Here is a 10,947-nt window from a genome sequence, read left to right as displayed (position 1 = left end):
CTAAAGCCCCGCCCATTTTAGGAATGAGCACTTGTTTAGACATGAACTTGATCAAATTAGTACTGGCAGTGACTGAAGGAAATGACAAACCACCAATGACTCACAGTCACCAGACAACGACCCACAGCCACAGAGCATACCAAAGGAGTACGCGGGTATTTTCGAGGGTATAGGAGAGTTGAGTTGAGAGTGTAACCTCTGTGTTAACCCAGATGCAACACCTGTCGTATACCCACCACGCAGGAGCCCTATCGCACTACGGTGCCAGCTGAAGCAAGAGCACGACAAGATGGAGGAAAACAACATTATCTGCAGGGTAATAGAACCCACAGAATGGGTAAATGCTTTGATGGTTGTCAAAAAGCCCCAAACAGGCAAGCTAAGAGTATGCCTAGACCCCAGAGACCTCAAAAAGGCAATCCAAAGACCACACTACCCTCTACTCACATTAGAGGACGTCACCATAAACTCGCCGGAGCCCAATATTTCAGCATTCCAAATGCTAGATCAGGCTACTGGGCCATAAAACTGAGCATTGAATCATCACTACTGACAATATTCAATACAGCATTTGGCGGATACAGGTTTCTCAGGTTGCCCTTCGGGATTAGCTCAGCCTAAGACGAGTTCCAGAGATGCGTGGATGAGATGTATGAAGGACTTGATGGCATAGCTGCCATAGTTGATGACATCCTGGTTTTTGGAAAAACCAAAGAAGAACAGATGGCAACCCCAGAGCCATGCTCAAGCACGTGAGAGAGAGAGAGAGAGAGGGGTGAGGCTGAACCCCGACAAATGTCGTATATATGTGACAGAGGTCAGCTATTTTGGACACAAGCTCCCACATGAAGGCATCAAATCAGACTCACTAAAAGTGAAGGCAGCTCAAGAGATGCATCCACCTCAGAGCAAGGCTGAACTGGAAACAATACTCGGGATGATCAACTATCCGGCCAAATTCACACCACGGCTCTCTGAGGTAAATGCACCACTGCGACAGCTGTTGAAACAAGACAGTGAGTTCACATGGGATGAAAATCACAACAGAGCATTCAAACAGATGAAAGAACTGATAACACATCACCCAGTGCTTGCATACTTGAGCCACAGAAAGAGCTGAGGCTCCAAGTAGATACCTCAAAATGTGGCCTTGGCGCTGTCTTGCTCCAGGACGGCAAACCGATTGCTTATGCATCCAAGTCACTGAACAGCACAGAAGAAAATTACGCTCAAGTAAAAAAGAGCTGCATGCAGTACTCTTCAGCTGCAAGCGTTTCCACGAGTACATGGATGATCAGAGAGTGACCAGAGAATCTGACCACAAGCCACTGGAAGCGATACTGAGGAAGCCACTGGCAGCTGCGCCACCATGTTTACAGAGGATGATATTACAGCTGCAAATGTATGACATCCACATCCTCCACCGCCCCGGAAAAGAAATACCAGTGGCCGACACACTGTCACGAAAGTCCATCAAACACCATGATGACAGCCTGATGGAAAGCATGGAAGCACAAGTGCACACCATCATCAGCAGCATTCCAGTAAGTGACAGCAAACTACAGGAAATCAAAGAAGCAATGGCACAAGATGCCCAGCTCGCAGCACTGAAAAGGGCCTCGATGGCTGGGTTGCCTGATAAAAGGAAAAAATGTCCAACCAACATCTACTAATACTGGAACCACAGAGACAAAAACTTCCGAAATGAACGGGATAATGTTCAAGGGAGAAAAAAAAATCATAATTCCTCAGAGACTCAGAGAGAATATGATACTGCGTATAGCTGTAGACACATGGGACACAAAAGCAAGCGCCGAGCACGAGACATACTGTTCTGGCCTGGCATGGAAAAGCAAATAGAGGCAGCAGTGGAGCAATGCAGCATATACCGAGATGCAGCGCAAACCCTAAAGAGCGCCTGCTGTCACACGCCATACCCCAAAGACCTGCAAAAACAAACGAGCAAAAGACCTGCAAAAAAAAAGAAGATCCTAATGCCCCAGTGCAGTGACACTATGCTGTAAGAGATGCCATCCTTTGGATGAGACATTGAACCGAGGTCCTGACTCACTGTGGTCATTAAAGACCCCATTAAAGAGCCCATGGCACTTATCGCAAAGAGGGGTCCCCCAGTGTCCCAACTTCCATTTGGCCACCTACTCATCCCCCTGTGTAATTGGCTGCCTCTCCACCTCAAGCTGATGTGTGGTGAGGGTTCAGGTGCAAAATGGCTGCTGTGCATCACCCAGGTGGGTGCTTACACATTGGTGGTGGTTGAGGTAAGTTTCCCCCTTTCAATGTGAAGCACTTTCGGTGTTTAGATAAAGCACTATATAAATGTAGTCCATTAAAAATGTAGCAGCTGATTTGAACTAAAATGAACACAAGTTGTTTTAAACAACTTATGTTTGTGTATACTGTGAATGTCAATTGTAGAACAATCTTAGGAATAGTTACCACGAGGAGTAAAGGCCTTTGATGGCCTGCTTGTTGTCACTCCAGAAACTTGGGTTGTCATACTTGCAGGCTTGACCTCCACAGCCAATCGAGCATTGCATAGGTCCAGGGATGATATAACGCAGCGCCTCCTCCACAACTGTGTACTTTGCCCGGGGAGCTCTGACTGCAGGTGACGGGGGTGGGAAGAGGTGTTATTACCCAATTCAGGGTTTACAAATTTATTGGTTTCATTTCCTATTAATTACTATGAACAGACTGTTTCCAAAGCTAAACTTGAAATGAACATTTGAAGCTGTGACGTTAGACTTGAGCAGTGTTTTAACAGAGGAAACCAAGGGAAATTATAAATAACCGACTAATATGACAATAATTTGGTCATTTAGAGTTAGCAAAATTTGCATACAACTGCTCAAAATGTAGGACGGCCTGTAAAACTCTAGTGGTGAGCACTCACTTAGAGGTGTGTCTAATCCTTGCCTGGCACTCAGCATCAGACATAAGGGAATTACAGTAAAAATAGCTACCATCGAGACACCAATCAATCTCAGAACAGTATGAAACCGAACAACCATGTCTTAAAATTACCTTTTGAGGTTTAGTCCTGAATTTTTCAATATGTTTAATCCCTATCAAATGGACTAATATCACCATTTTCACACCTAAAATACTGACCATCTTCACTTACCATAGTCCAATAGAGTTTCACTTCGTGTTTTGGCATGGAGTGCCATATCGGTTACCCAGACTCTTCTCCGCAGTCATAGCAAAGCCTGTGCACAATACTGGGTTGTTATACTCATTTCTACTGACCACAATTCATTCTCTAACCCCTAAACCTAACCCCTGAAAGGTAGGTGTAACCCTGAAGAACAACCCTTTCTCTAGCAAAGACAAGACCATTTCCCTTCCAGATAACCAATTTTATGGGTTATCAGTCCTTAGGACAGTAAACATTTCAGGGTTAGTCTGAGGTCAAATCGAATCTGCTGAAGGTATGAAAGATGATAATATTGGTTATCATAGAAATTTTTCAACAAATGAAGAGCTTAATCTACCAAAGATCAACATCAGACATCACATTTGGTAAATGTAATGACTGTCAGCTCACGTAAAACTGATGTCATAATCCATTCCTCAAGGCTCAGTAAAGCATTATGTATGTTTCAGAAATGGTTGCACCTTAACCACTCATCATAGTGCACTACAACTGGTAATCACCTTCTTTACAGTAATATACACATATTTGTCCAAACTAAGGAGAAAACTAATGGTTACCATCCACAAGTAGAAACCCATACTCATTTACCTTCAGCAAGATAGTTGCTGAACCTGTGACTGCCATCCTAAGACACAAACGTTCCAGTTTTCTGAGCGCCAACATTTCTGACATCAGCCACCAGATCTCCAACATTCTCCTCTCCTTTTCTGTTTCTATGATAAAGGCAACTGCTCTGGCCTTGCTTGATTTACATCACCCCAGATTATCTCTCTGTGGTGGGTTGGGGTGGGGTGACTGAAGTCTCCATAGCATCCCGTACTGCACACTCAGCGGTGCAAATCCATGTGTCTTGCCAGGATCTCACATCACCTGTGGAATTATTCAGAAGTCCACAAAAAGCAGCAGAGATTTTATTCCGTATCATCCTTTGTAGATATTTCTCTCTCTACCTTCAGTCGCTCTCTTGACACAAACGCACAACCGCTATAGCTCTAAGGGCAGATGTAGAAGCGCTATTCCTGACTCCTTCTGAATTAGGCTGTAATCTTATTACTACAGCAATAAGTGTAGAAGAGAGCTCCCACTCCCCAGTGAAAAGTCAGCAAAAACGCACACCTCACCAAAATTCAGAACTTCATTACGCTCTGCAGAAGCCTGAGACACTGGTCTACTATCACCTTCATTATGTTGTGCCATCATCTCATATCCATAAGCCTATGTTGTCATCAGCAGATATGCAATACAACAATTAAAACTGGGACTGTGATTGAACAGAATGCATTTATTTAATTTGGAGTGACAAATGACTGATTGATTTGAATGACAGATTTTGAGGCCTATCTTAAATTGGGGCATTCAAGTGCTCTTAACATGCTTAAAAATGTTGGGGGATTTAAACAACATAGCAAGAGGTTCAAATATTATTAGATTATTCACAACGTGAAGCCGCTCTGGTGGCCTAGCGGAATAAACCGCCGTTCTTGCAACTCGCTCGTCATGTGGCTGGGAAGTTCGTATCCCAGATTCGCCGTAACCGATCACGGCCAGAGCGTCCACGGGGTAAGGCATTCATTAGGCCACCCTTACCAGAGGGATAGTGGGTGTTGATCGGTGTAGTGTTCGGGGACTCGTCGTTCTCCAGCGACCCCTCTGGCCTACCCGGGCGCCTGCAGCCAAGCAACTGCAAACATTCTCCCTTCGCGACCTGAAGGTGATGCAATCCATGAGAGACTTCAGCGTGTAAAATAGCGAGAGCAGCCGACACGAGTTTGAAGGAAGCTGGTGTTACGACTCTCTCCTTCCTGTGGAAACGTGAGCCAGGGGAGTTATTCGACAAGAGTTAGGGGAAAAACTAGAAATGAATTTATAAAAAAAAAAGATTGTTCACAACTTGTTTAAAGTTGTTAAGGTTAAGGAGTTGAAATTAATTTATGATGTCGAACTTAAACGTCCTTTGAAACATATCCACTGCCAGTTATTCCCTTGGTAGCATGCATTGTCATTATACTAGGTTTATAAAGTGAGCCTGTCAATTCACCTTATTTTTGTCTCACACTACTTCAGTAAAACAACAAAATCCTGGCCATGTTAAAATGCAATGCTGACACAAAGCCCTCTGCATTTTTCAACCGTTGTTCCCGTTATTCTGCAAATTCTTAATAATTCTCTGGCCTCTGGTTGTTTTCCAGAGTTTTAAGCATGCCATTGTTCACCCATTGCTGAAAAAAAAAACAATTTAAATCCCCTGTCCCTAAGTAACAACAGACCAATCTCCAAATTGTCTTTTTTATCTAAGGTTCCGGAGAAAGTTATTTCATCTCAATTACTTTCTTTTATGAACACTAACAGTTTTTAAGTTTCCAGTCTGTTCATAGAGCACTTCATTGTACCAGGACAGCTCTAATTAAGGTCACTAATAACCTGCTGACTGTAGACAGAGGTGACTGCTCGATTTTAGTTCTTTTAGACTTAAGTGTTGCCTTTGACACAGTCGATCACAACATCCTCTTACATTGCTTAGAGACTTGGGTTGGCATCAAGGGCCCGGCTCTTAGTTTATTATGCTCTTACCTCATCAACAGAACTTTTTCTGTTGTTCTGGGTAACTCTACTTACTCAATGGCTCAATTAAGTTGTGCTGTCCCTCAAGGCTCAGTTCTTGCCCCCTTCTACTTGCTGCCCCTTGGCCAGTTCATTCAAAATCATGATGTCTTTTACCATTTTTATGCTGATGACACTCCACTCAGTTATACATGTCACTAAAACCCACAGATCCTAGTGCCCAAACAAATCTCATAACTTGCCTCTCTGACATTAAATCGTGGATGTCTGAAAAGTTTCTTAAATTTAATGATGATTTTGGGTAGTGGTCTATTCTGTTCCCTACCAACACAGGGATCGCCAGTTTGAATCCTTGTGTTACCTCTGGCTTGGTCGGGCGTCCCTACAGACACAATTGGCCGTGTCTGCGGGTGGGAAGCTAGATGTGGGGATGTGTACTGGTCGCTGCACTAGCGCCTCCTCTGGTTGGTTGGTGTGCCTGTTGGGGGGGAGGGGGAACTGGGGGGAATAGCGTGATCCTCCCACACACTACGTCCCCCTGGTGAAACTCCTCACTGTCAGCTGAAAAGCGGCTGGCGACTCCACATTTATTGGAGGAGGCATGTGGCAGTCTGCAGCCCTCCCTGGATCTGCAGATGGGGTGGAGCAGTGACCGGGACGGCCCGGAAGAGTGGGGTAATTGGCCAGGTACAATTGGGGTGAAAAAGGGGGGAAAAATCCCCCCCCCCAAATGTTTTTTAATGATGATAAGCCTAGGTCATTCTGTTAGGTCCACCAAAGTTCATCTGCCCTTTTGGTACTAATCTTGGTGGTCTGTCAGGTAGTCTTAAGCAGGCTGCTAGGAATCTTGCGGTAACCTCGGTTTTGACAATCAAATAAAACATGTTTTTCAGTCATGCGTTCTCCAGCTCAAGGTAATCTCCAAAATTAGGGCATTTTTATGAAAAATTACTAAATAAACTGAAAAAATTTGTAATGCTTTTATCTATTCTCAGCTTGACTATTGCAACAAACTTTACTTGGGTAATGGCAAGGGCCCCCTCCACCGTCTTTAGTTGGTACAAAATGCCGCTGCTTGGCTCATTACCAGGACAAAGAGGCATGACCATAGCAGTCCCGTGCTTGCCTCCCTACACTGGATCCCTGTTATAATTCGAATTGATTTTAAAATTGTATCAGAGGAGCCATGTGGCAGTCTGCAGCCCTCCTGGATCAGCGGGGGGTGGGAGGTGGAGCAGGGACTGGGATGGCTCGGAAGAGTGGGGTAAGTACAATCGGGGAGAAAAAGGGGGAAAAATCCCAAAAAACTAAATTGTAGGAATTGATCTCGTTTCATGGTATCTCAGCACCCAATGCATCGAACAGTGGACAGGTTTTCTTAGTTTGGCAGGGCCAAATAAGGACATTCACAAAGATTTTGTACACTCACTATGGGCGACATAGGGAGTGCACACATTTTGATGTTCATACATTGGAAGGCACTCAGATTATGGTTGGCCACTTTATGATTTCAATTATTTCTAACCCAGTTCAGTAGGACTGCCTGAAAACCAAACCTGCATTCTCTGCGAAAACCAAAGGTTACTTATCACATTTAAGTAAGATCTAATTCGGTCTCTTTTTTTTTTTATTTCAGGGTTGAGCATAGGAAACTGGATATCACTCTCTTCTGGTCAACAACTATCAGCCAGTAGAGCAAAAAAAAAAAAATTCACTGATAGCTTTCAATTTTTTTTACAGTTACATCATAAATCTAATTCATCTGAAAGCCTTAAATCAAGGCAAAAATAGCAAGTGCACATTTGGAAAGGTCCCTTTCACATAAATGTTTACAGTATCGACAAAATCAGCATAATGATAAAACTAGTGGAATAACAAGGGAGACAAATAGTGGCATCACACATCTTACATGTAGTGTATGCAGCCATGTCAGTGCAAGTCTGCTCCATTAAGGAAAACAACAAAGACCTATTGAGAATGGGCTGACTTCACATCGTAAACTGGATGTCAGTAAGTTGGTGTCTGTGACAAAACTTTAAGATGATGGTTTCACATTGTCTCTGGATGCAGAGTTTGCTTGCCCAGTTGTGTTGCCTGAGATCTTTCCATCTGCCTCTGTGTCCTTGGAGAGGTAGTCAGTGCTGTGGCTCCGTCCCCATTTGTCAGGTCCTTGCATAACACAACCCTTGCTGGTCCCTTCCATTTCCCTCAGCTTGCCCACCAGCATAGTCTTACTTCTTCTTTTTCTTTTGAGGCCCTTTCAGAAACAATGGGGGAAAAGGGTAGTGTAAAAAGATCATGCGAGTGTGTAACCAAAGACAAATGTCTAAAATAAGAGCTACAGTGCAGATGCACACAATTAGTACAGAATATAAAGGTAACATTGGCAGGTTTCTTGTGTTTTCATCCCACCTGCATTGCCCCAGATTTTACGGCTGATCTTCTCTCCGAGCAGGTAGAGAGGAGCCATGGTGAGAGCAGCAGCTCCGAAAAACAGAACAAGGCCCACAGGGCTCAGTTTGGCCATGATGGGATACACCCAAATATCTGAGACATGGTGCACCCAGAGGACCCTGATAGAGAGTGTGATTAAGGCGAAAACAAATAAATAAAGTGAACAACTCTTTCGTCATAACCTGTTAGATACACAAGAGCTAAATCCCATGCAAAGGATCAACAGAGTGAGTTGATGCGGTCATCAATTGTATTGACAGGCATATCTCAGCTGTCTTACCACGACAGATAGAGTAAAGCAAAGATTGCGAGGCCCAGGACGCCTTTCACTTTGCTAACATATTGATGATTCTGAATGTACATCTGGACAAACAGCAGGGGAACGATGATGGTGTGCTGTAAACAGAGAGACGGAGAAAGAGTTACATGTGTGTACTGGAAAAAGAAGATAATCTGGTAGAGGATCCAATGAAGACCCACTGTAAAAATTAGTGTAATACTAATGTGTAACTTAAAACAGTTGATAGCATAACATGGTCAAAGCAAGAGCATAAATTAAAACTGTGTTTATAGCATCACAATTTCTAAGAATGTGATAGATAACTGAATAAGGGTATAGCTAATTAGTTTGCAGCAAACTACATGCAATATTAATATAATACAAAATAAAACCAAGAAAAAATAGCAAGCATAGTTGATATCTGTATCTAAAGGGAAATGGGCAAAAAGAAAAACTAATCAAAGACATCATTCAAGCAAACCTAGTACTGCATCACAAGAAACAACACATATCCTCCAAAGGCATCAGTCTTGTGAGCTCCTCAAAGAGACATGTGATACAAAGCCATGTCTTGGGACTTGTTCTGTGAAGCGGATACGCCCTGTAACTGAATCAACTTTTGTTATCTTTCAGTCCATGTCCAATTGTTCATAACACGCTTACCAGGGCATGGTTCAACCAGACAGGTATAATATCATCGAGGAACTTTGGGTACACCAGCTCCCTGTCATAGGCGTATATGGACCAGAAAGAAGAAAATACAAACTGTTGGGAAATATGGAGTGAAACAATTATAAGCAGTGAATAAGATGATGTATTTAATTCACTACGTGTGCAGTACCATATCAGCAAACATTAAAAACAGACTTACTGTGCCGACTGGGAAAGCTAGAACAGTAAATGTGATGTCCCTTAATTTAACCAGCAGAGATGGGAGCCCACCACGCAACGCTTTGGCTGAGAGCACCAAGTGGACGATGTCAATGAATACACACAGTCCGAAGAACACAGTGTGCATGACCTGATGAGACATGGCAGTTTCAGTTTCTAATTCTGTTTCGTACAGTTTCATAGATGTCGAATGAATATGTGCCCATTTCACCTTGCGCAGCCCCCTTGCTAGTTGTATTCATTCAAGCTGCATAACGTCAAGTGTCAGCCGCTTACCAGATTGATGAAAGTCAGATATTTCCATCGGCCCCCGTATGTTTTCGCTCCCGGGTGTCTTTCTGTACTGATCACTGTGCAGTTGGCCCATAGCGTGAAAACATACCATCCAAATATTAAAAGATGAACGAACAGGCAGGAGCCCCACGACACGGTCGCAGCCATTTTACCAACAGTGACAGAGCTTGGGTCACGTGGTCAAATGAAAGCGGCAGCATGGGCGGAGTTTGTTTCAGCCCGTCTGGTGACATATTCACAAAAAACCATCATGATAGGTTATTTTGAGCTTTCAACGTTGCATAACGTTTTGTGCTTGTTTCATTATTTTTCACAATTTTTTATGCATTTCCACAATCTATGTTAATAACGTTTAACTTTTACGTTACCTATCTATCAATTCAATTCAATATTTGCTTTATTGGCATGACATACGTTTGTGTACATATTGCCAAAGTATGTAAAACAACAACAACAACAACAATGATTATAATAATAACAGCAACAACGACAATGATTACGATATCAAACAATAGCAATAGGTACCGTCCCCCACTGTCTCTCAGGTTGTGGCAGAAAAATCTATCGATCTATCGATTTATCTAGCTAGCTAGCTACCTTAACTTTTCGTTCATTTTTTTCTTCATCCCATCATATATATTCGTTTTTTTTTCTGTTTTCTTCCTTTATCATTACCTGTAGCGGACCCTATGGACATAATTCCCCATAATCGGTTCTGGTCGCTTTAAGAAAGTGTTTCCGGGTTAACAGCGTGAGCTACGACGATGATTGGTTGGAGCAGCGCCATGTTGCTCGGGCTGTTGGTTTTGGATAGAGAAATAAAAGACACGCGTTCGCGTAATCAGTGAGAGAAATTGTCCGTCCCTTCTTTCCTGCAGTTTCCACAATGGTGACCCCGACGTTTGCCTGCTGGACGTTTCCAGAGAGAGGTCTTTATGAACATGACGACTAATGCGGTTTCTCTCCAGCTGCCGGAGCTCTGGGAGTCGTCCGCCTCGGCTTGGTTCGCACAGACAGAAGCGCAGTTCGCATAGCGGGAAATCACCGCGGACGCCAGAAAAACTTTCTGACGCTGAGTGGGCCAGCCGGCTTTTCTATCTACGAGGTCTCGGTGACAGTAAGCCGTCTGAACTTATGGACAGGATGCTCGATCTCATGGGAGAGCACAAGCCTGACTTCCGCCTCATCCAACTGTTTCTGCGATAGCTGCCTTCTCAGTTACGAGCTGCTTTAGCCAACACCGCTGTAAACTACTAATAAGACACGTTAGTCCCTAGCTGACGGGTCT

The 10,947-nt window shown here is 43.5% G+C and overlaps 1 protein-coding gene across 1 annotated transcript; it reads right to left on the bottom strand.

The window, feature by feature from the left end:
• Positions 1 to 7,356: 7,356 nt before the first annotated feature.
• LOC130107824 (androgen-dependent TFPI-regulating protein-like) lies at positions 7,357 to 9,806 on the bottom strand. Its single transcript, XM_056274591.1, has 6 exons — positions 9,642 to 9,806; positions 9,346 to 9,495; positions 9,138 to 9,239; positions 8,475 to 8,590; positions 8,153 to 8,313; positions 7,357 to 7,997 (listed from the first exon to the last, which is right to left on the bottom strand). The coding sequence occupies exons 1-6, from the start codon at positions 9,804 to 9,806 to the stop codon at positions 7,972 to 7,974; spliced, it is 720 nt and encodes a 239-aa protein (XP_056130566.1). The 3' UTR covers positions 7,357 to 7,971.
• Between the last annotated feature and the right edge of the window lie 1,141 nt (positions 9,807 to 10,947).

The sequence above is a fragment of the Lampris incognitus genome, chromosome 2 (genome assembly GCF_029633865.1).
Source record: "Lampris incognitus isolate fLamInc1 chromosome 2, fLamInc1.hap2, whole genome shotgun sequence".
Taxonomy (NCBI): Eukaryota; Metazoa; Chordata; class Actinopteri; order Lampriformes; family Lampridae; genus Lampris; species Lampris incognitus.
The sequence above is the reverse complement of the archived record's forward strand: the minus strand, read 5'-3'. Positions and strand labels throughout refer to the sequence as shown.

Bases quoted from the DNA above. Each gene is read 5' to 3' on its own strand.
- LOC130107824 (XM_056274591.1), bottom strand. From the start codon at position 9,806: ATGGCTGCGACCGTGTCGTGGGGCTCCTGCCTGTTCGTTCATCTTTTA. The intron at 9,496-9,641 runs GTAAGCGGCTGA...ATGTCTCATCAG, and splicing joins ATCTGACTTTCATCAATCTG to GTCATGCACACTGTGTTCTT. The intron at 9,240-9,345 runs GTAAGTCTGTTT...ATTTCCCAACAG, and splicing joins TAGCTTTCCCAGTCGGCACA to TTTGTATTTTCTTCTTTCTG.